At 36.9% G+C, this 27049-nt stretch overlaps 1 protein-coding gene across 1 annotated transcript in view; it reads right to left on the bottom strand.

The window, feature by feature from the left end:
- Window positions 1-27049, bottom strand: part of Argl (Argininosuccinate lyase) — a 228375-nt gene that overhangs the window by 77919 nt on the left and 123407 nt on the right. Inside the window, exons 8-10 of the mRNA XM_067141512.2 lie at window positions 24324-24523; window positions 1120-1263; window positions 946-1026 (exon numbers count right to left, since the gene is read on the bottom strand). Of these exons, the coding sequence (XP_066997613.2) occupies window positions 946-1026; window positions 1120-1263; window positions 24324-24523 (425 nt within the window). The remainder of the gene's footprint in view (window positions 1-945; window positions 1027-1119; window positions 1264-24323; window positions 24524-27049) is intronic.

Raw genomic sequence — 27049 nt, 5'->3', positions numbered from 1 at the left:
CAGGCAATGTCACACTTACACGATGTGGAAAAATTGAAATATTATCTTTGTCCTTGAAGGTAAAAGCCATATAGTAGCGTTGCATTGCAGTTTTCTTCTTTTAACCTTGAGGAATATCTTTCCAACTTGTATATTATTATGTAATTATCTATCAAACAATCACATCACAATTTTCTGATTTATTTTTCTATAATATTTCAATCACATCTTTGCCAGGCTGAGTGGCTCAAACGGTTCAGGTGTCGGCCTTCTGGCCTCAACTTGCCAGATTCGATTCTGGCTCAGTCCGGTGGTATTTGAAGGTACTCGGATATATCAGCCTTGTGTCGGTAGATTTACGGCACATAAATGAACTCCCACAGGACAAAATTCTGGCACCTCGGCATCTCTGAAAACCATCAAATGTAGTTAGAGGGATGTTAAGTCAGGCTCCATGGCTAAATGGTTTGCGTGCTGGCCTTTGGTCACAGGGGTCCTGGGTTCGATTCCTGGCAGGGTCGGGAATTTTAACCATTGTTGGTTACTTTCCCTGGCGCAGGGGCTGGGTGTATGTGTTGTCTTCATCATTTCATCCTTATCATGACGTGCAGGTCGCCTACAGGAGTCAAATCAAAAGACCTGCACCTGGCGAGCCGTACCCATCCTGGGATCTCCCGGCACTAAAAGCCATACACCATTTCATTTCAGAGGGATGTTAAAACAATAACATTATTATTATTATTATTATTATTATTATTATTATTATTATTATTATTATTATTATTATTATTATTATTCAATCATATCTTTAACATAAGTCTCCTGTTATATCCTGATCATTATGTGAGAAATGCTACATCAAATGATTGATGTGAATTTGTATTGTCTTTAAATTAGTCTAGTATCCATTGGTCTAGTTGTCCTAACATTTACAATCATGAACAGAGCAAAATCTTGATTACTTACCCCTTTCCGAACCAAATAGTAGGCAATATCAGTCGCCAACATGTCAGGACTCAAAGCAGAAGTGCAGCGTACCTTATCAACCTGAAGAGAACAGAATTTCAATCATAATTGTATTATTCTTGCTAAATACTTATTATTTTTATGAGATCTTAATTTCATTGAAAGTATCATTACCTTTAGAGAGCTCAGTAAACCTTCTGTTAATTGAAGTACATCTTCCATTGTGTCGTATGTGTCAAACGTTGCCTCCTTATCTTCTTGTAAATCCTTGTTATAAGTAGAGGGAAGTCCCTTTAACACCATCATGAATCCTGTGCACTGAAATCAGATATATTTCAATATAAACAACAGTTTTTGTTTATACCAATCTCATATTTGGAAGTTGAGTTAATTGAAGAAAGAGTTATGCTGTAGAAAACTATCTCCAAATTATTTTATGACTGATAGTGAAGTGTTAATCTACTGATAACCAGAATCCCTGTTAAGGGGGGATGTAATGAATTTGAAAATAGCTTTTTGGAAAAATGTTTTCTGTAATTTACATTGGGTATACATTTTATAGTTGTAAAAGGCATATATTAGTTTTTACTTACAATTTTTAACATAATCATTGCAAAAAGAATACATTTTTCATCACACGATACCCAATAAATAAAGAATTAAATAAGTAATCATTAATATTATAGTTCTGTATGTTCCACGATGTGTAGTGAACAACCCCTGAAAAAGTCATAGCTCTGGGATTTATAATTTTTGAGAAACGGCTAAGCATTTTTCATATTTGAATATGATAACCAAAGTTTTAAATGCATTTTTCTTTAATATACATTTTTTGCAGAATCTGAAGCCTTTTCTCAAACGCTATAAATCCCAGTGCATTGATTTTTTTAGAAGTTGTTCATTGCACATTGTGGAACATAAAGAACTATAATTATAATGATTACTTGTCTAAATTTCTATTTATAGGGTATTATATGATGGAAAAATGCCTTATTTTTTCAATGATAAGTTCAAAATTTTGTAATTAAAAATCTAATAAAATATGCATATGTACTCTATTATTCTTCAGTATGCTTATTGTAGTGATAGTTTCATACAGTAAAAAAAAATTCAAATGAATTGCATCATTAGAATTCCTGTTATGGCTTTCATGCAAAAAGGGCTTAACTGTTAACCCATTGACATACGTTGACACCTGCCAGGCGGCCGCGTGTGGAGTGACTATTCATACACAGATGCCTGGCAGGCGGTCTTCTGAGAGGTAAGCTTTCTGCAACTAGTTCAAGCCTCGTGTCCATAGATGGCATGGGATGCAGTATACCGTCTGAAATCTGAGAATCTGCTCTCTCTCTTGAAGTTGGAATGAAGATCGTATATTGCATCATGCAGCAGGCAATCGCTCTCCAAGTAGGGTGATTACCCGCTAGATAATGAGCAGAAATGGCTGACCCTAGTAAACATTGTATTACAGGGAATAAAATCGAACATATATCATGGGATAGTCAGAGTGAATTGGACAGGGATATAGTTTTAAAAAATTGCACAATTTTATTTACTAGCAAATGAAAGTTACAGCAGCATTACAAGAAATTTCACGTGAGACTGATGATGCGTTTGAAGGTGACGATGATAATGAAGTCCATCCTGCCTACAAAAAGACAAAGGAAGATCTCTGGGAATGGAGTAAAACAGGCAATAAACCTTCCAAATATGGTTTTATATGAAATTCTAGAATAAAATCCATCATAAACAGGACCCTCCCTCCAGATCCCCCCCCTTTTAGATATTTCTCAACACGTGGTTCACAACTCTTTATGGAATGAGATAGCTACTGAAAGAAATGGTTTTGCCGATCACTTATTCACAGAAAAAATCCCAACTCACCCTGTATGAGTTCACTGGGCACATTTCAGAAGGTTTATAACCCCATACCAGGCTGTGACTGTGTTGAAAGCAAGACTGGCAAGAAAAGTGCAATGAGATACAAGTGTGATTTGCATTTGCTGTGTTTCACACCATTAAAAGCTTTCAGAATGTTCTTCTGGGTGCTGCACTTAATCACATCAAACAATGGTATGATTAAAATTCAGTATGTTATGGATTACATGTATAAATCTTAGTAGTGTAAAACTGTATCTTATGCATGAAAAAAATGGTATACATGCGCATGCTCAGTACATTAAAAATAGTATGTGAATGGGTTAAATATTTTGTAATATTTATCTACATGCCTTACATCTAGGTCCCTGATTATGTTTGTTCATATATTACAATTACTGATCTATACATACACAGAATTTCCTGCCTGTAATTCAATAACTATTGTTGTAAAGAAAAGCTTGCATTTCCAATAATAATAATAATAATAATAATAATAATAATAATAATAATAATAATAATAATAATAATAATAATAATATTCATTACAAACATTATCATTATAGACTGTTATGCCTTTCAGCGTTCAGTCTGCAAGCCTCTGAGAATTTACTAAACGTCGCCACAATCCTCGATTTGCAACTAGTGTTGTGGCCCCATTTAGTTCTATACCTCTTATCTTTAAATCGTTAGAAACCGAGTCTAACCATCGTCGTCTTGGTCTCCCTCTACTTCTCTTACCCTCCAAAGCAGAGTTCATTATTCTCCTAGGTAACCTATCCTCCTCCATTCGTCTCACATGACCCCACCACCGAAGCCGGTTTATGCGTACAGCTTCATCCATCGAGTTCATTCCTAAATTAGCCTTTATCTCCTCATTCCGAGTACCCTCCTGCCATTGTTCCCACCTGTTTGTAACAGCAATCATTCTTGCTACTTTCATGTCTGTTACTTCTAACTTATGAATAAGATATCCTGAGTCCACCCAGCTTTCGCTCCCGTAAAGCAAAGTTGGTCTGAAAACAGACCGATGTAAAGATAGTTTCGTCTGGGAGCTGACTTCCTTCTTACAGAATACTGCTGATGCAACTGCGAGCTTACTGCATTAGTTTTATAACACCTTGATTCAATCTCACTCACTAGATTACCATCCTGGGAGAACACACAACCTAAATACTTGAAATTATCGACCTGTTCTAGCTTTGTATCACCAATCTGACATTCAATTCTGTTGAATTTCTTACCTACTGACATCAATTTAGTCTTCGAGAGGCTAATTTTCATACCATACGCATTGCACCTATTTTCAAGTTCCAAGATATTAGACCGCAGACTATCGGTACAGTCTGCCATTAAGACCAAATGGTCAGCATAGGCCAAACTGCTTACTACATTTCCACCTAACTGAATCCCTCCCTGCCATTTTATACCTTTCAGCAGATGGTGAAAATTTGATCCTGACAGCCTCTCTGTGGTCTGAAACCACACTGGTTTTCATCCAACTTCCTCTCAACGACTGATCGCACCCTCCCTTCCAAGATGCCAGTGAATACTTTGCCTGGTATACTAATCAATGAGATACCTCGATAGTTGTTGCAAACCTTCCTGTTCCCTTGCTTATAGATAGGTGCAATTACTGCTTTTGTCCAAACTGAAGGTACCTTACCAACACTCCACGCTAATTTTACTACTCTATGAAGCCATTTCATCCCTGCCTTCCCACTATACTTCACCATTTCAGGTCTAATTTCATCTATTCCTGCTGCCTTATGACAATGGAGTTTATTTACTATCCTTTCCACTTCCTCAAGCATAATTTCACCAACATCATTTTCCTCCTCCTCATGAGCTTGGCTGTTTGCAACACCACCATGATGATTTCCTTTTACATTGAGAAGATGTTCAAAATATTCCCTCCACCTCTCCAGTGATTCCCTGGGATCTATTTTGAGTTCACCTGAATTACTCAAAACACTGTTCATTTCCTTTTTCTCTCCCTTCCTAAGATTCTTTATTACTGTCCAGAAAGGTTTCCCTGCTGCTTGACCTAGCCTTTCCAGGTTATTACCAAAATCTTCCCATGACTTCTTTTTGGATTCCACAACTATTTGTTTCACTCTGTTTCTTTCATCTACGTACAAATCCCTGTCTGCCTCGGCCCTTGTTTGGAGCCATTTCTGATAAAGCTTCTTTTTACGTTTACAGGCTGCTCTCACTTCATCATTCCACCAAGATGTTCGCCTTTTCCCATCTTTACACACAGTAGTTCCTAGGCATTCCCTTGCTGTTTCTACTACAGCATCCCTGTATGCCACCCATTCACTTTCTATATCCTGAACCTGCTTACTGTCTACTGTTCGAAACTTCTCACTAATCATATCCATGTACTTCTGTCTAATTTCCTCGTCCTGGAGATTTTCTACCCTTATTCGTTTGCAGACAGATTTCACTTTCTCTACCCTAGGCCTAGAGATACTTAGTTCACTACAGATCAGATAGTGGTCTGTATCATTGAAAAATCCACAAAAACTCATACATTCCTAACAGATTTCCTGAATTCAAAGTCTGTTAAGATATAGTCTATTATGGATCTGGTACCCCTAGCCTCCGATGTGTAGCGGTGAATAGCCTTATGCTTGAAGAATGTATTCGTAACAGCTAAACCCATACTAGCACAGAAGTCCAGCAAACGCTTCCCATTCCCATTAGCTTCCATATCTTCCCCACATTTACCAATCACCCTTTCGCATCCTTCAGTTCTATTCCCAACTCTCGCAATGAAATCGCGCATTAGCACTATTCTACCCTTGCTGTTGACCCTGACCACGATGTCACTCAATGCTTCATAAAACTTGTCAACTTCATACTCATCTGCACCCTCACATGGTGAATACACGGACACAATTCTTGTCCTAATTCCTCCAACTGACAAATCTACCCACATCATTCGCTCATTTACGTGCCTAACAGAAACTATGTTGCGTGCAATGGTATTCCTGATAAAGAGCCCTACCCCAGACTCTGCCCTTCCCTTTCTAACACCCATCAAGTACACTTTATAATCTCCTATCTCTTCCTCATTATCTCCCCTTACCCGAATATCACTTACTCCTAGCACATCCAGATGCATCCTCTTTGCTGACTCAGCCAGTTCTACCTTCTTTCTTCCATAAGCCCCATTAATATTGATAGCTCCCCATCGAATTCCATTTCGTTCGCCAAGTTGTTTCCAAGGAGTCCCTCGCCTGTCAAATGGGAGTAGGACCTCGGTAAATTCATGAAGCAGGATGCTACCCTACTTGCACATAGTCCAAGTGAGGATCTCTCCTCTAACGGGTTATGGACCACCGGTGAATTGTATAGTCCTAGCCGCCTGATCACAAGGAGGGCCACGACTCAGAATATGTCCGAGATGCCCACTCCAATTCCATAGCAACTGGTATCCCGACTCTCAGGACCACTTACTAGGCCACTCAGCCGTTGCCCATGGTTCACGAACCAGGACGTGACTACAGTAACCCACAAACATGAACCATCTAAAATTCCTGTGACCAAAGGCCAGCATGCTAACCATTTAGCCATGGAGCTGGACAATAATAATAATAATAATAATAATAATAATAATAATAATAATAATAATAATAATAATAATAATAATAATAATTAGTTATCCCTAAAGATTCTTTCAATGATAGGAAACAAATACTTGAAATTAAAAAGAAAATAAAAACAAAGAGCTTATTGTCACTAAAGCTGATAAAGGCAACGTAACCGTTATTGTGCATAAAGCTGATTACATCCAAATAACAAAAAACTTTTTCAATGCTGACTCTTTTTCTATTATTAAGAAAGACCCAACTCAGTCTTTACAGAAGCAATTGAAACAAACATTGAAAACATCTTCGTTCCTCTTTAACGAATACGAGAAGCAGAAATTAATTAGCATAAACCCCGGCCTTCCTACCGCTAAAGCGCTGCCAAAAATCCACAAGGCCGGTGTCCCCATTAGGCCAATTATTAATTACAGACCTAGCCCCCTTTACAAATTAGCGTAGTATGTTCAAAAATTCCTTAAACAACATTTCAGATTCACTGCAAACAAATCCATAAAGAATTCCATAGATTTCACTAAAGAATTAATTAAATTCCAATTATTTATTTATTTATTTATTTATTTATTTTATGCCTTGTATGTGGCGAAGTTAGGGCTCACGGCCCTCTCTTACACTTAACCACTACATACAGTACATAATCACATACTTTAGTAAAATAACATTAGCAGACCCTAGAGCTACTTAAATTTATGGAGTAATATTATAACAGATTATAATTGTTATTTTTAATGATTAATATTATCTAGCCTATCTACACCTACATCACCTAACAATAGTTCTAAATCATAATTGCACTCATGCACACTAACATTCATACAAGCTGGTCACGTATTTAAGAGGAAATCTCGACAAGACCGTTTAAATGAGACTGTTGAAGTGCTATTACGTATACTGACAGGGAGTGTGTTCCATAGCCTTGCCCCAGACACTTGGAAAGAGTGGCTGTATACAGATGAATGATTAACAGGTATCATAAGGGTAGAAGTCGATCTGGTATTATGTCCATGGAAAGATGAGAGGAAGTTAAAATGTGAGGATAGGTATTCAGGTGTAGATTCGTTCAGAAGTCGAAAAATTAGTGTCGCAGTATGTAAATTCCTTAGTTGATCAATTTTCAGCCAGGATAGCTTCTCATAATAAGGGGAAATATGTGTCCTAAAGTTCAAAGAAAATATAAACCGAATGCAAGAGTTCATTGCCCTTTGAAGTTTCATAGTTTGTTCTGAAGTTGCATCGGTTAATACGACATCACAGTAATAAATTATTGGAAAAATGAGGGTTTAAATAAGTTTTATTTTCATGCTGTATGGTAGAATGGATTGTTTCATTTTTAGGGGGTGAAGAGATGCATATACTTTTCTGCAGACACTTGTTATATGGTCATTCCAGTTTAATGTGTCATTCATGACAACGCCTAGGTTTTTTACAGACTTCTGAAAAGGTATAGCTTCACCACAGAGCATGAGGTTAGGCTGCTGTATGATGTTTAGCATATTTAAAAGTCTAGATTGTCCTATTATGATTGCTTGCGTTTTCTTCGGGTTAATTAATAGGCAGTTATCTTTAGCATACGTGCTAATTGAATATAAAGTCGAGTTCAAATGGAGGATTGCTTTGTCAATGTCAGGGACCTTAAAGTGTGAGTATATCTGAAGATCGTCGGCATAAAGATGATAGTTGCAGTCGTTCAGATGAGAAGAAATGTCATTAATATAGATTAAGAATAAAAGAGGTCCAAGAATAGACCCTTGGGGAACGCCAGATAGCTTAGTCCTCCATTCTGTAGTCTTCATGTTTGATACAACTTGCTGTCGTCTGTTTTTGAGGTATGAGCCCAAGAGCTGAATAGCAGAATGAGCCATGTGAAGTTTTTGTAACTTAGCTAACAGTATGTCTATATTTACAGTGTCAAACGCACTGCTAAAGTCTAGAAGGATAAGTATAGTCAGTTTTCGTTCGTCCATAGCCCGTCTAATGTCATCCGTGATTTTGATTAGTGTAGTTGCAGTACTGTGTCCTTTCTTAAAACCAGACTGTAAGGGATCAAGTACAGAATGTTTTTCCAAGTATTTAATAATTTGTTTATGCATTATCTTCTCCAGAACCTTAGAAAGTGCTGTGAGGATGCAGACAGGTCGGTAGTCAGATGCATTGCTTGCAGGAGAGATTTTTGGGACAGGCACAATGAGTGCATCTTTCCATTTAATTGGGATTTTCCCACTCTATACATTCTTTTGATATAGTAAATATGTTTCCTAACATCAAAACCAATAAATTGCTTCCCATCATTGCCAAGAATCTGAAAAAATACAGTCACTTAAGCAAGCTAGAAATCAATGAATTCATGACTGTTTTAAAATTGCTGATCAATAACAACTATTTTATTTTCGACCAGATTATTTATAAACAGAATGGCCTTGCAATGGGGTCTCTGGCCTCAGGAATTTTGGCAGAAATTTATTTAGATTTTTTAGAGGACACACAAATAATTAACAATGAAAAATTCAAGAATGTTCTATTTTGGTCTATGTTTGTAGACGATGCGTTTGTTATCCTAGATGAATGCATAACCAACGCTTCTGCAACTCTTAATAATCTTAACACTATAGATATGGATATAAAATTTACTTTAGAATCTGAAACAGAAAAAATCTATTAATTATCTGGACCTAGAGATTATTAGACATGCCTCTTCATTTTCGTTTAGTATTTACAGAAAACCCACACAAACCTCAGTTACAATAAGAAATGATTCAGTCCACCCCTTAACTCACAAATGCGCAACCTATAACAGCTTAGTGAATCGCGCTTTTAGCATACCAATGTCCAAACAAAATTTGGACAAGGAACTGAACATCATTCCAGCTATGGCTAAAGCTAACGGTTTTAAAGGGAATTTTATAGAACGAATAATAAACAAATTCAAATATCGCCCTCATACGAATCTGATGAATGACAGAACAGAAGCAAAGGAAATTGCAACTTTCACATATAATAAAGAAGTGTATAGAATTACAAATATTTTCAAGAAACGTAACATTAGGATTGCATTCAAGACAGATAATAGAAGTGCAACAGCTCTACATTATGCCTCAACTGTCAACAAAGTCAATCCCTATTCTAAATCAGGCGTATATAGATTCGAATGTAGAGAGTGTGGAAGCGGATACATAGGGCAAACTGGGCGTAGCTTTAATGTCAGGTATCACGAACATCTCAACTCTGTAAAATATCGTAGATTCTCAGTGGTAGGCCAGCATATCCATGAATACAAACATAAATTCACAGATATAGATAAAGACCTTTAGATCATGGAAACACTGGCTAAAGGACAGAGGCTTGACATTACGGAAGCATGTTTAATACATCTAGATCAATATTATAACGCTAACCTTAATCTGAACGAAATCTCTGAAAAACCTAAGGTATTATTTGATTGTTTGATTCTATTACTCAACAACTTAAAAATTCCAGAAAATTTGAACGTCTTTCGAACTCTATGTAACAACTTTGCGAACTACAGTCTACGTCCACAACGCTCCCCGGACCTTCTCCTAAACAGTCAACATTCTGGAAACACCCCCTTTACCGCCCCTACTTCTCCTTCCCTAACGCTTCACCATACAGTACAAGACACAAGCAGACACACTCGTTGCGCTGCAGCCGTCAAGCAAGGTATACAGCTTTAGAGGTGATTCAGCCATATCAACACTTAGATTCAATCAATTTCTCTATCAATTTTCTCGCTTTTCTTTCTTTTAACATAGGGTTTCATCATTACAGGTTTCCATTGAACTGAGAATCCATGCCCGCTTAACAACTGTAGGGCAAATTATTATCACAGTTCAACCACTACACATACAGCATTAAAAATACTACGTTTTTATACTCAACAAAAATAAGAAGACGGCTCAGTTTTAATAATCCTATTGTATATAACGAACTTTTAATCCAACAAAGTAACATATACAAAAAATGAATATCTTAATATCAAATGGACTGCATTCAACTTCAATCCTATAATTTTAGGATCGCATGTGAAGCCAATATTACGAGTGTATAAAATCATAGACATTAAGGAATTGACGACTACTCATATACCAAATGAGGAATTTTATATTTTGACTTGCAAGAGTTTCCTTGTCACACATTATAGTTTTAATCTAGTATAATAAGATGTTAATATTTAATTATAATAACATTCTATTGTCTGTATATATGGAGTTAAGTATGACAGTATGCTGTTCATTGTTTTGATCGCCAAGTTTCTACACGCTTTCCATGCAGCTGATGATGGTGTTAAAAATTGTACACCGAAACATGTTCTGTAATCTGTAATAAATAATGTTGTAAATATCATCCAACAACATTACATATGTATTGAAAAGGTGGAACCCGTTATATGCTAATTTAACTATGGTCATGTACTCAGAAGATGGTTGGTTTGAATGGCTCTGTTGACAACTCTGAAGATGATTTTCTGTTATTAACACCACAGCTGTTACTTTTCCTGTCCTTGCATTTACCTGTCCTACTGTCATAGGAAAACTATATGAATAAGTGTGACATTAAATGATTAACATCCATCTAACAGCCCGGCTGAGTGGCTCAGATGGTTGAGGCGCTGGCCTTCTCACCCCAGCTTGGCAGTCCGGTGGTATTCGAAGGTGCTTAACCCTTTCACTCCGGTGTAGCGAGTACAGTGGCGTGACCCTCAGAACGCAAGCAGCGAGTGGTTCACCGAGCCCACTGGATGGGATACTTGTCTCGCTTACTCGAGACCACATACGGCTCGCAGTGTGAGGAGACGTCAGGAAGAGGTTAAATTTAATTTATTTTATTTTTAATGCGGAACTCCACTTGCAGCCACCTTCTAGGGAAATATCTATTAGTCTCCTCACATAGAAGATTTATGATACTCATGTTAAAAACAAATGAAAGAAACTTAATATGCTAGCATTGTCCACTAAACTTTTCAGTACCGAGCTCGATAGCTGCAGTCGCTTAAGTGCGGCCAGTATCCAGTATTCGGGAGATAGTAGGTTCGAACCCCACTGTCGGCAGCCCTGAAAATGGTTTTCCGTGGTTTCCCATTTTCACACCAGGCAAATGCTGGGGCTGTACCTTAATTAAGGCCACGGCCGCTTCCTTCCTACTCCCAGCCCTTCCCTGTCCCATCGTCGCCATAAGACCTATCTGTGTCGGCGCGACGTAAAGCAGCTAGCAAAAAAAAAAAACAAAAAAAAAACTTTTCAGTCCGGAATTAGCTGTGTCAAAGTTATATTTCTTCGGATTCAGGTTCTCGTTTTTCCAATTTAGTTTTCTGCTCAGTGGTTCAGGCACCTTGCCTTCACCCTCACTATCTTCATCTTCAGTTGAATTGTTGAAGTAGGCCGACTTTTTAGACGATGAAGCGGTAACTGAATTAGAAAACGTGTCAGAAGTAGAAGGTATGATTGAAGTTGTTCTGCTTGTAGTTTAAAGGGGCCTAACATCGAGGTCATCAGCCCTGAAGTTGTTCTGTCACCAGAATCAGATGATAAATCACCCTACCATCATCATCATCTTCTTCAAGGTCACTATCCAATATGAGGCTAAGAGCTTCCTCTGCAGTATATCTTTCCTCTGTTATCATTCCTTTCTCAATTTAAAAGTGATTGAAAGCTAAGCCGACAAACATATGCATGTCAGCACAGAGGAGCAACTAGGCGCGAAGTGAGTAGCATACCGGACACATCGCTTTTGTCTTCAAACTGGTTTCTCCTGTCATCTGGTGATGATAGCCAAAATTATAGACTCCCAAGTCAGCCACGAGAGACCTCCAAGGTCTAACTTCCCATTAGTCTATTGTAGCGAAATGGAAAACAGCCAAAAGAAATGCGACTTCTACAGCAGTCAACCGGCTATGAGGCACAGAGAGTTACGATAATTGAAAATCTTCCACCTTTTGATATCTCTTTGATTAGATTTTGATACGGAAAATGAAGCTGATTACTTGCAATATGAGGCACAACTCGAGCACGACTGCTACAGCAGTTCACCGGATGTACGGGACAGCTCCCTCCCGACTGCTAGAGCAGTCGACCGGAGTAAAATGGTTAACACATTCCCTGCTTTGCGAGTCACATGACTCGTACAGCACAAAAATATGGTGCTGGACAAAAATATACATTTTATTCCTATTCTGCTACAGTGATAACTTTGAGTAACAGTACGACAGCGAGTCACAGATGGTATCTATGTTGTTCTATGGCATAGATGTATGTTTAACATCTACCTTACACCATGAGGCATGGGTGACTTGTGATGCATGGACGTAATGCAGCTTTTACTATTTGCTACACGAGTAGCCACTGCCTCGTATTTTTACTAGACGTCCCGCTCAACTGCGGTGGACAATAGGAGCTATACATTGTTGATTGAGTATTATTGTGCTGTAGCCATCATTATAGGCAGTACTATTGTGCTGTAGCCATCATTATAGGCTGGCAGAAATCTGTTGTGACAACGTGTGAATACCCTTGTCATCGAGTGAAGTAACTACAGGATTTACAATTGGGCATCTTCTCTATGCAGTATCATGTTAAGAACGTTACTTATATACATATTTCATCATCTTATTCCCAACTATAAGCACAGAAAGCTAAGAAATGTACGTGAATTGTTTCATATGAAACATGGATTAGTAGACTTCCTGTTACTCTAAGACTGTTCTAGTTCGGACTCTTCACAGCGAACCATGAGATCTCGTTTAGAGAAACCATTAGAGGAGTCAGATATTGAGGATCTTTTAGGAGATGAAGATATCAAATATAGTGATATTGAGAATCCTAATTTTTCATTGTTAAGTTCATCATCTTCACCAGTGTCTTCTGGAACTGATACACAGGTACATGATAGCCATAGTGAAAGTGACAGTGAACAAGTTAAAACACAATCATTTAAATCAGACTGCAGTTGGTATGATATAACCAGGAATGATTTAGGCTTCACTGTTTTTCCTGGGGAAGCAAAGGTTCAGTTGCAGTTAGAAGAAGGACAGCCCATTGATATATACTCTCACTTCTTGGATGGCAGGCTATTAGAAATGATGGTTCAGGAAACCAACAGATATGACAATCAATTTAAATGAAGTCATAATGAGAAAAGCAAGTCCAGGAGTTTGAAATGAAGGAAACTAATGTTGAGGAAATGAAACAATTTCTAGAAATTATCATGTGTATGGGTCTTGTTCCTCACCCAATTATTAACTCATACTGTTCAAGTATGACTTATAGGATGTGCGACTTATTATACGGGTAATGCCACAGGATTGTTTCCTTCTTCTCTTGAGATTCTGGCACTTTGCAGACAATGAAGCTAACCAATAACCAGGCGATTGATTGTCTTTATCGAATCCAACCCCTCCTTGATGAATAAAACCAAAATTTTGAGAATGCCTTGACAATGGGGTAAGAAATGGTTATAGATGAAACTGTGGTTCCTTGGAGAGGCCATTTAGTTTTCAGAATGTACATTCCCAACAAAACTCACAAATATGGAGTTAAGAGGTATAAACTGTGTATGAAAGAAGAACAAAGATCTAAGCAGGAAAACCCAGTGTGAGTGAAAGCAGAGTAGGTCATGCTCATTCTGTTGTAATGGAATTTCTAAGTGGATTTCTAAATGAAGGACGTATCCTCTATGCCAATAATTTCTACACCAGTGTACCTCTGGCAGAAGAACTTCTGAGAAACGAAACATTTGTGTGTGGAACAACAATAGAAGAGTGGACAATTTTACTGCATCGTTTTATTATCATATGAAGACTTTTATTCTCATTCATCAGACCAATTTTAATGTACAATACTCACCTGCCTCATTAGACTATAACGCCTCTATGTGTTATATTATATCACCATATTTTACACATCATTCTTCTAGCTTTTAATGAGAAAACAGCCTATCATTTGTATTTTGCAATGTATGCATTATCTATACAACTTTTATGACATGTACTCTGCCCACTTTGTGATTTCTAGCTGATGATGACGCCATTAAGCGTCGAAACCGGTACTAGGAATAATAAATAATATGTTGTGAACACCTTGTACAACACATTTTGTATTGAATAGGTTGAACCTTCTTTAATACTAATTGTGAATCTCAGTTCAATATGGGAAAATGAAGTTCTTAACTTATAAGAACCCTTTGTAGCAATAGACGTGGACTACCGATGATAGTGAAGCAGAAAATGAAGAAAGGAGAGACGGTGGGTAAGATCTGCAAAAAGCCTTATCTCTGATTCCACTTCTTTACACATATCATTGACATATATATAACCAAACATAAAGGTCCAATAATACTGCCTTGAGGAATTCCCATCTTAAATATTACAGGGACAGATAAAGCTTCATCTACTCTAATTCTCTCAGTTATATTTTCTAGAAACATAGCCACCCAGTCAGTCACTCTTTTGTCAAGTCCAGTTCCACCCATTTTTGACAGTAGTCTCCCATGATCTACCCTATCAAATGCCTTGGATAGGTAAATCACGGTACAGTCCAATTGACATCCTGAATACAGGATATCTGCTATATCTTGCTGGAATCCTTCAAGTTAAGATTCAGTGGAATAAACTTTCCTAAACGCAAACAGTCTCCTATCAAACCAGTTATTAATTTTGCAAACATGTCTAATGTAATAAGAAAGAATGCTTTCCCAAAGCTTACATGCAATGCATATCAAACTGACTGGCCTGTAATTTTCAGCTCTATGTCTATCACCTTTTACTTTATACACAGGGACTACTATAGCAACTCTCCATTCATTTGGTATAGCTCCTTCATGCAAACAATAATCAAATAAGAACTTCAGATATGGTACTATATCCCAGCCCATTGCCTTTAGTATATCTTCTGAAACCTTATCAATTCCAGCTGCTTTTCTGGTTTTCATTTTTTGTATCTTACTGTAAATGCCATTGTTGTCATAGGTAAATTTTAATACTTCTTTAGTATTAGTCACCACCTCTATCTGGACATTATTGTTGTAACCATAATCTTTACATACTGCTGACTGAATACTTCTGCCTTTTGAAGATCCTCCCATACAAACTCCCCTTGTTCATTAATGATTCCTGGAATATCCTTCTTGGAACCTGTTGTAACCGTACAACAGGGTTACAGATTCCATTCGGTATTTATTATTATTATTATTATTATTATTATTATTATTATTATTATTATTAACCCGATTCATTATATTTTATATATTCTGTTTCTCATCATTTAGACTGTAATAATTAGGTATCACGTATATTATTGTATTTAATCATAGGTTAAGTGAAATTTGTTTGTAATTATTCTGTATTGTAGTAAGTGAGATTTGTTGGTTTCATATTGTCATGCTGTGGCTTGTAACTCTGGCTAGATGAGCTGGCATAGTATTTTGCAATCGAGGCTATGTTTAACTGTGCAAGTAGATTTCCCGGTGACGCATTCAGCATAGTCATTCTCAATCCGCTTGGGTACGCTTAGACGACACATGACTGATGACATCAGTGCGTGGGCACGTGATTGCGACCAAGTGTCAGTATTCGCCAACTACTGTATGTGGAAGTGGAAGGGATGAACAGTGAGTAGGGAGATGAGTCGTCATCGCGAGGTTATATAAGTCAAGGCGACGGTGGTGAGAGGTATTCAGTTCATATTTTTCAGTTCATATTATTCAGATCATATCGTGCAGATCCTATGTAACAGTCAGATGTATCAAATGGAAGAAGTGGTCTTAGTGTGATGGTCAGAGCTAAGAGTTGTGTTTGAAGAAGTAATAATCGAGGAGGTCTACAAGTGGTGGTTGTATCTGAGCAGAGACGGGTACTATGCAGATAAAGAAACATCATCTTCTTGTGAGGATGGACTTCACAAGATGTTTCAATAATATTTTCCAATTTCTTATAATATATTGAGTGGACGTAATTACATTGGAGCTCCCTACACGCGTACATGGTATGTAGGCCAACTCCTTGTTATATAAGAAGATAACAGCAGACGGCTCCCGACTTCAGCTCAGAGGTTTTCCCAAGAATTTCAAGTTCAACAGCGGTGTATGCCGACATCAGGTAATTAAAGCATCAGACATGTTATGCATTCATAACATGAAGAAGAATGTAATCAGCGGCGATATCACATCTCACTTCAAGTTCATGCCAATAGCTTTTTTTGTTTAGATTAAATTTTCCTTTTATTAGTACCGCAAATCTCATGATATATTTCTTTTGTTAAATTAAAAGACGTCAATGATTGTTCATTGTGACGTAAATTATAGTCATAAACTCAGTTTTATTTTAATTATAATAAGCGATTCCAGTTCCATGTACAATCCTCAATTGTGGAAATGCAACAGTAATTTAATATTTTCCTGATCCATATCCCTGTATATTGCCAGATATGTGAGTTTATCACCTCACGCCTTGAGATAATTGATATAAGAGGTATGCTCTACCGAATTTTGTTGTTTTTCTTAAAAAAGCAACTGGCGCTCAAACAAATGTTATTTATATTGTGTGGAAGATATGAAGGTATAAGAGTAGTGGTTGGAGTAGCCACACTGTTTCTGCCTTAAAGTACCTATACATACTCTTCCATTTTTTCACTAAAATTTGTATGACTGCCAATTATGCTTGCCATCTTGTTATCCTTAGCTGACTTCTTTGCTAGATTCAATTTTCTAGTAAGTTCCTTCAATTTCTCCTTACTTCCACAGCCATTTCTAACTGTTTCTTTCTAACCTGCACCTCCTTCTTAGTCTCTTTAATTCTCTGTTATAATATAGTGGATCTTTACCATTCCTTACTACCTTTATACGTGCAAACCTATTTTCACATTCCTCAACAATTGCTTTAAACCCATCCCAGAGTCTGTGTACATTTTTATTTACAGTTTTCCACCGATCATACTTACTTTTTAAAAACTCCCTCATGCCTATTTTATCAGCCATATGGTACTGCCCAATAGTCCTACTTTTAAAACCTTCCTTTCTTTCACATTTATTTTTAACTACCACAAAAACAGCCTCGTGATCACTAATACCATCTATTACTTTGGTTTCTCTATAGAGTTCATCTGGTTTTACCAGCACTACCCCAGAATATTCTTCCCTCTAATTGGTTCCATCGCTTTCCGAATCAGGTGCCCTTCCCATATTAACTTATTTGCCATTTGTTGGTCATGCTTTCTGTCGTTCGCATAACCTTCCCAATTGACATTTGGTAAATTGAGATCACCCGTTACAATCACGTTCCTTTCCTTATCATTTCCCACATACCTCATTATCTTATCAAATAACTCTGAATCAGCATCTGCGCTACCCTTTCCTGGCAAATAAAGGCTAAGAAATAAAGGCTAAGGAAACGATTGCTTAATTTTAATACTATACACTGAAATTAAGAAAGAATGCAATACATCAAGATATGGCAGAGCATATCAATATTTTCTCATGGCCAGTTAAATTTCAGAAAGGCTATTCCCACGTAAATTTATATCGAGAAGGTTATCATTTCTCTACTGGAGCTTGAAATATGTTTTCATCATACATATAGTACGGTTAATTTAAGTCAGGTGATGCTGTTTGTATAGGAAAACTGAAACGTTTGCCACAAAATGCGATCGAACATCTTTGGTATGGTATAGATTTCTCGCTATGTTCATTTGCAAGCTCTCCCGTCGACATTCAAAGGTGATGTTGGAGTCCATTTGTAATACCCATCGTTTGCTGTTCCATAAAGCAAAATCGAAATGAAAGAGGAGATCATGTTTTCGTAATAAATGAGTAAATAATGTGGCCGATAGCAGTTGTTAAATCATTAGATATAGAGGCTAAAATAAATGATCGCATAATTTTAATACTGAAATTAAGTAAGAAATTGATACACCTCCAGACATGGCAGAGAGCATCATTGATTTCAGAGGTTTCATTATATTTTCTCGTGTCTGGTTAAATTTTGGTATGGCTATTCCCATGTAAATTTATAGGGAGAATGTTATCACTTTTCTACTGGCGCTTGTGTTTTCATGGTATATATATGGTTAAGTTAGGTTAGGTGACGCTGTTTGAATAAGAAAACTGAAGTGTTCATCAAAAAATGCAAACTTCGGTATAGTTTTCTCTCTATGTACAATTGCAAGCTCTCTCGTCGACATTTGAAGGCGATGATATAGTTGTTGATTCCCATAGGGAATCTGAAATATTTGTTCCGAATGAGTAAATTTATAATACCAATATATATGGTCCGTTATTGGACATTATAAATCTTCCAGCTAACTCATTCCTGGTTGCCAGCATTTCGCCCTCGTGTGCTAGGCTGGGCTCGTCAGTTGGTACCTAGCACACCTACCAATACGCTGGCCAGTGCATACCGTGGAGGCCAGTGCGTAGGCTAATTGTCACCACCGGCAGTGCCAATGCACTATGAGAGACTTTGTATTATTTGTATTATTTGGTATTATAAATTTACTCATTCGGAACAAATATTTCAGATTCCCTACGGGAATCAACATCTATATCATCTGATGGCCAGGCAGGCATTAATTTTGGTAATGAGACAAAGTCTCTTAGTGCATTGGCACTGCCGGTGGCTCCAGTTAGCCTACGCATTGGCCTCCACGGTATGCACTGGCCAGCGTATTGGTAGGTGTGCTAGGTACCAACTGACGAGCCCAGCCTAGCACACGGGGGCGAAACGCCGGCAACCAGGAATGAGTTAGCTGGAAGATTTATAATGTCCAATAACGGACCATATATATTGGTATTATAAATTTACTCATTCGGAACAAATATTTCAGATTCCCTATGGGAATCAACATCTATATCATCTGATGGCCAAGCAGGCATTAATTTTGGTAATGAGACAAATTCTCTCATAGTGCATTGGCACTGCCGGTGGTGACAATTAGCTTACGCAGTGGCCTCCACGGTATGCACTGGCCAGCGTATTGGTAGGTGTGCTAGGTACCAACTGACGAGCCCAGCCTAGCACACGAGGGCGAAATGCTGGCAACCAGGAATGAGTTAGCTGGAAGATTTATAATGTCCAATAACGGACCATATATATTGGTATTATAAATTTACTCATTCGGAACAAATATTTCAGATTCCCTATGGGAATCAACATCTATATCATCTGATGGCCAAGCAGGCATTAATTTTGGTAATGAGACAAAGTCTCCCATAGTGCATTGGCACTGCCGGTGGTGACAATTAGCCTACGCAGTGGCCTCCACGGTATGCACTGGCCAGCGTATTGGTAGGTGTGCTAGGTACCAACTGACGAGCCCAGCCTAGCACACGAGGGTGAAACGCTGGCAACCAGGAATGAGTTAGCTGGAAGATTTATAATGTCCAATAACGGACCATATATATTGGTATTTGAAGGCGATGTCGGGATCGGTTAGTAATACCTGTCGACTGCTGTTCTCTAAAGGAAATTCGAAATGAAAGAGGCTAACACATTTTCGTAATAAATGCCTAAATAATGTGGCAGAAAGCAAGTGTTAACACATTAGAAACGAAGGTTGAAGTAAATGATCGCCCAATTTTAATGTCATATACTGAAATTAAGTAAGAATGCGATACACTGAAAGATATGGCAGAGTACATCACTGATTTCAGAGAATAGTTTATATTTTCTCATTTCTAGTTAAATTTCGGAAAGACTATTCCCATGTAATTTTTTTTTTTTTTTTTGCTAGTTGCTTTACATTGCACCGATACAAGTAGGTCTTATGGTAACAATGGAATAGGAAAGGGCTAGGAGTGGAAAGGAAGCGGCTGTGGCCTTAATTAAGGTACAGCCCCAACATTTGCCTGGTGTGAAAATGAGAAACCACGGAAAACTGTCCTCAGGGCTGTTGACAGTGAGGTTCGAACCCACAACCTCCCCGTGTAAAATTTATCTAGGAGGTTCTCATTTCTCTAGGCTTATATGTGCTTGAAATATGTTTTCATGATATATAATACAGTTAGGTTAGATGATGCCGTTTGAAGAAGAAAACTGAAACATTTGCCACAGAAGTCTCTGGTGTGATACTATATTTTCTTCAGAATGAAATTAAACATACACTTTCACGTAGTATCGGATTTTGAAAAATACCAAACAAGTTAGCCGTAGTGTGGATATCATCTGCAAAAACACAAGTTTTGAACAAACTGATTGCTGTTGCATACCGATTTTAATGTGTATGTGGTTTTCCCTGACTTTAACAAAAAATTGGATATAACGACAATCCGCTATAGCGAGTAAATTTTTCGCCGTTATGAATTCTCGCTATAACAGACTTCCACTGTATTTTCAAACATTAATTGTAAAGAAAAATGTACATGTATTTTTAGGTCAACCTAATTAACTAAATAACTAATTTATTTATTTTAAATGATTGTTGTTGTTGTTGTTGTTATCTGCATCTATATTTACTGAAGTTTATTTATTGTTAAAGTCTTATGTAAAATTTTGTTATTGTAAGCTTTAATTGTTCATTTCTCTTTTACATTCATAATTAAACTAGTTTAAGTTTATTGGATGTTTTTATTTTTCATTGTAGTCATTCAACCATGTTCCTTGTTGTTTGTTTGCCCATGATGCCATGCCTCTTAACTGCCTTTCCTGCTGTGCGATGTGCCTGCAGTGCCTTCCACGTAACCTGCTGTTGCGCTTGTAATTTTATTATGGTAGGAAACGGTAGACGGTATAAGTCGAATATATAGCAGTACTCATTACAGCTGCGTAGAGCCCACAGCTTGTAATCAAATCAGATAGGTTTCTCTTGAATGCATTGTTTGAGAGTATTGTGGCTATAATATTTCACAATCATCTCATCTATGACAGGTGTTCTAAAAATATACCAAATTGCTGGAAGAAGACATTTAGCATAGATAAAAGTGGCCTGACCTTGAGTCCTTTATCTTGCTTCTGATCATTACCAAGAGCACTGTTGTTAAGATGAATAAAGTTCTTCAGTTTTAGGTACTGATTTTGAGACAGCAATTTTTACAATGCCTATTCCCAAATTTGGCTCCTCTGACCAACAGTGCCTCTCAGAATAATGTCTGTGGTATCCTGAAGATAGTAATGTCTAAGAAAACCCTGAGATCATCAGGATAGAAAGAGAAGTTGAAAGTGTTTTTCTTCAGCTATAAATTCAAATGTACCGTATCATTATAATTTAGAATTTTCTCTCTGATCTCACATGCCATGTATTTCTTCAAACTTTATTTTAATTTCTTACAACTTTTCATTTGAAGTGAACTCATTTTATGGAATTTTTTGTGTACCTGGATGCATATTTTTAGTATCTTGCGGTTTGGTTGCAGAGTTTTCTTTTTCAGTTGATTTTTCAGGCCTAGAGCAAGTCAGTTCTGGTAGGTTTGTCTCTTCAGATGCAGTGAAATGTACTTAAACAGGTCCGGGAACATCGGTCACATTTACTATACAAATACTATACTGTTGAACAACAGTTCACTTAAATTTCAAACAAGGAATCCTGTCGAAAGCAAATAGTACATGTGGCAGATGCTTACATGCAACAATTTCATTAGCTGTTGCATCACATGAAGGTTTTTATGTGTCTACAGTATGCGAGGAAAACACAAGTGTCCAGTGGTTTATAAATAAATCACTAGTCTATTAGCTCATATGGTCAGTATTAATTTTTTGTTTCCAGCTTCCCTTTCTTTGTGTAATGCATAAATAAGTACCTTAATCGATATGTTTACTCTAACACAGAAAAGTGTGAGGGAAATATAATGAGTCATTTGCACCTTACCATTGTGAATTATTAAATTACACATTATTCTGCTTTTTGAAAGATGATAATATGTTTAAAAAGTTAGATAACATTGTTAATGACATATCGTATACATTAAAATTGGCTATTGAGAATTCATGTGACTTGAGTAAAATGTAATATCTGCTAGGGTCTATAAATAAAACACTGGGCGTTAATGGATTAAGACTGTGTTATGTTATGATACGTTCATTATAAGTGCTGGCCCTGTGGTGTAGGGGTAGCATGATTGCCTCTTACCCAGAGGCCCCAGCTTCGATTTGTAGCCAGGTCAGGTAATTTTACGTGGTTCTGTGGGCTGGTTCGAGGTCCACTCAGCCTACGTGATTACCATTGAGGAGCTATCTGACGGTGAGATAGCGGCCCCAATCTAGAAAGCCAAGAGTAACAGCCGAGGCAACTTGTCATCCTGACCACAGGACATCTCATAATCTGAGGGTCTTCACTTGGATTCTGGTTCATTATTTTTTTCTGTGGTGTTTCCTGTTGGATTAATCATATTTTAATCTTGATTTATGATTTTAATCTATTTCAATTCTGTTTGGTGACATATTGGGGGTGGTTCAGTTTCGTATGATTTTGCACAATTCTAACTGCACAGCTTCTAGAATTTTGTACTGTGAACCCATTTAGTGTTTTACAAAATTTATTTGCGTATGAGTTAATATAGTATTCACTTTTAAATTGCAATTTAATGTCTAAAAATAAGTTTTAACAGAATTATGGACTTCACTTTAACCTTATATTATCTGAAGGAGGCCTACCTTTCATTTTACTGATTTATGTGTACTGTACATTTGATTCAATCTTTGTTTACTCTGGTAGAATGGGACTTGCCCGCTGTATAACAGAATCTAAATTCCACAGTAGGTCACTGAACACATCCTTGTTTTAATGGTAGGTCATGATGATGTTTTCAGAATCCTTTTGATTATCTTTATAATTAATACCTTTTGCTAAATCATCTACCTTTCTTTAACTATTAAATCGTTGTGATTTAAAATATCCCTTTAATGATAATATTTTAAGCCAGATGGCAAACTGCATCAGTAGGGACGTCATGCGAGTTCTGAAGACAGGACCATACGCCCATAGTTAAATAGTTCCTTTTAAGAATTTTAGTATTTCACAAATTGTGGTATTTTAATGGTAGACCAAAATTTCCCACGTCAAAGTGTCAAGATACCTTGTTGTCTTCTGTAATGTATTGTTGAGACGAGCAGGTTTTCTGAGTTATATTTTTAATAAATGGTATTTTAAGGCACCTGATTGTTTTTTCCAAGAGTGCAAGAGTCACACACATTCCACATCCTGTTGCCCATCTCTCTGTATTGCATTTAGTTGTCCTTGCATTTCTGTACTCTGTTTGTTTTTCCCTTTGCTTGTTTTGTTTTAAAATTGTATAATGCCCCTTACACACCACAGAAATGAATGAATGAATGAATGAATGAATGAATGAATGAATGAATGAATGAATGAATCAATCAATCAATCCCTACTGATCTGCATTTAGGGTAGTTGCCCAGAAGAGTGGAGGGAGCTCCCCTTCTTGCACTAAAAGAAGAGATCATAAAGTATTGTTTGCAGATTGTTCATTCACACCATGAGTCCTCCCTCACTAAATTATGGTACAGTTCATTCAGAGAAAATAAAATAAATGCTCTAAATATAATATTTTATGATTACAATTTATGGTTTTGTGGTACTTACCGTAAAACCACCTCCAATTACCTCCTATGACAATATTTTGACACAGATGTAATGCTCAAAGGAGAAGAAGAAGAATACTGAATGAATATTTTCTTTTAAATCTCCATGTCCATCATACAAGTTCTTATATTTTTTAAAGGATAATTTCTTGGTTAAATAAAGGTAATGTTGACAATTTCCTTTCTTTCTAGTGAACTCAGTGACCTTAATCATATCTGGTTTTTACGAAAATATTGGATGTATAAATTATCTTCTAGAATACCTCAGGACATTTAGAATTTGTTTCCTTGTATAGTTAAATCATAAGTTCAAATAAAATGTTAAGCGAACAATATATATGATTAAACCAACTTACATGGCCAAAGATCCTTCCCGCTTTGCCCCTGAGAATCTCTAATCCATCTGGATTTCTTTTCTGTGGCATGAGGCTACTGCCAGTTGTGAATGAATCTGCTAGTTTCACAAACCCAAACTCTTGACTGCTGAATAGAATAAGATCCTCTGCCAGTCGGCTCAGATGCACTGCAGTGAGTGAGGCCCAGAACAGGAACTCCGCTAAAAATGAAGAGAAACATCAGTGAGGAAGGGAAAAGGTAATCCACAGGCTTACCATACTATTCCATATTTTATGATGATTTGTATCATTATTCAGAGTATTCATAGTAATTAACCCCAATGCTGTCATATTTGACTTTAGCTGAACGGTGGTCAAACTCCGTCTGCTGCCATATTCGACTTTAGTCATTACCAAGCAATACCACGTTCAACTTGAACTGCTACTTTTCTTAAAATTGCCCAGACAATCCACACTTGTGTATTGTGCCATGCTTTGAGAAGTATCACATTTTGAAGCATTGCATGTGCCACTTAAGTACTAATTTTCAATGCTGATGGGTATGTCTTTGATGAACTAAATCACTACTATCGATTTATCGTAAATATAACTTACAATTTTTCAAGTTTTGTTTCTGCAGTGTACTTGTGTAGTGTGTAAATATTTAGCTCAATCAATAGAAAGCCTGTTTTGAGGTCAAACTGACTAATTCAGGAGATGAAAGAAAATAGAACTCAAAGGTTTTGAAAGTATTTTCTAAATTGCATAATTTTTGTATAATTTTTATTGTTTTTTTTTGCTGTGTATATATAGTGCTTTTTCATGGTGTCACATATCTTCCATTATTAAATATTAGTTTCGTATGGTATTTCTATGAACAGAAACTCCAGCTACCATCAATTTTCCACAAAACACATTTTTCCCATTTTGTTCTTTTTTGCAGTGTGTCAATGTTTTATCAAAATACTAGTTTCCAATGGTTTTTATATTTATATGAGAAGAAAATCACCATATTTGAGTGAAAAATGATCATTTTCCATTGCTTAGTTCTATAATTTTAGAGTAAACTGTATAATTTTGTATTATTTTTATTGCATTTTTTTGCAAGTGTTTTCCATATTGTTACATACTGAACCCTTTCTGGCCTGGGTATGAATCCACGTTAAAGCAAAGTTCAAGTATCCTTGACAAAAAATGCGTTGGGACCTGTGCATGATTCGAACACACACTTCTCCTCACCCTTGACCTTAACAACTGGATCTCCTGGGATGGTTTGTCCTATCTATAAATTTATATCTAGCTTACAGGCTTAAGGGTGTGGAGGAAATTCAGGACGCACTATTCTACAGCAAAATGAAATTCTTCCAATAGGAACAAGCTAAATTTTAATGTCTTTGGCAAAATAAAGTAATATTTTAAGATAATATAATATATAAGTCTTTGGGACCATACCACCGAGTACATATAACTCTGAAATACATAAATTAACAAAAATAATAATATTTTTGCAGATGAGATAATTGTTAAACAATGTTATTCAGATAAATGCATCCCTAATATAGTCTCTAACAAATTACTGTAATTACGAATGCGTCAGCAAAACCTACATGACATTCCCTTCGACACAGGGAACCAAGTTACAACTAAACAAGAAAACACTTGAAACTGGTTGAGTGGTTAATTCCCCCCTCTTTACCATTAATAAACAAACAAGAAAAATGAAATTAAATTACATACACTATCAAGTGATCCACTACTCCCGACAGAGAAATATGAAACCAACACCATTACGTGAGTAAAGTCAGAATTTACTCAGAACACACTATCAGATCACTAGTATAAGCAGTCAAGATACACAAAGAAAAACAATTAAAAAATACACATTCAATCACTGGCTGTATGAATATATCTGTCCAGGTCAAAGGAACCCGAACGATTCCATTTTGGATGTGCCGGGATTCGAATCATAGATCTACTGGTATCGTAGCAGGTCGCTGAAAGAAAATCCCTATCTGTTTTATTTGCAAAGGGTTCCTATAAGCTAAATTCATTAATTAATTACCTGCCCCTACGGCCGAACAATATCATTGTATACGACACAAACATAATGCATTTACAACTCCTTGTGACAGAGATTACGATTTTGGTCACGGGTCTGTCTTAAATCGTACTGCTGTTCTCCCTAAACCGTACATTTCAAAGTGACAGCCGAGACAGATGGGCAACCACGCCCACCGGCCTTCCTTTCACTCAGAAGTTCCCTTTTAACCTCTCTGCGTGACTTCGCACAGTATTCTAAACTTCTCATTCTATTGAAAACAAATCACATGCTTTTAAACTCCTCAGATATGTCTGTATCAATACCCTTTGGTAAGACAGCAAATCACAACTTTAAATAACTAGATCATTAACAGGGATCTTCTCACTATTTAATTCAAACTGACACAGACTCAAGAAATACAAAACCGGGTTCATGACCCGACGAATAACAGAGAAACAGTACTTTTGAACTCAATAATTAGTCATATAAGATGTACTATATACTTCTTTACAATGCAGGGGAATTGAAGAATTAACATAAGATGCTTCCTTATGGAAACCCCTATCTAAATGGAGGTTGTGGATTTGAATCCCAGCGTTGTTCATCATACATCATACAGCATATCTGTATGCAGGACCTTATGCTACCAATCTACTACTAATTTGACATTTAAAAGAAATGCATTGAGTGCATTCCTTCTTAAAGA

The sequence above is a fragment of the Anabrus simplex genome, chromosome 2 (assembly GCF_040414725.1).
Source record: "Anabrus simplex isolate iqAnaSimp1 chromosome 2, ASM4041472v1, whole genome shotgun sequence".
Taxonomy (NCBI): Eukaryota; Metazoa; Arthropoda; class Insecta; order Orthoptera; family Tettigoniidae; genus Anabrus; species Anabrus simplex.
This window is presented reverse-complemented; position numbering and strand designations above follow the sequence as displayed.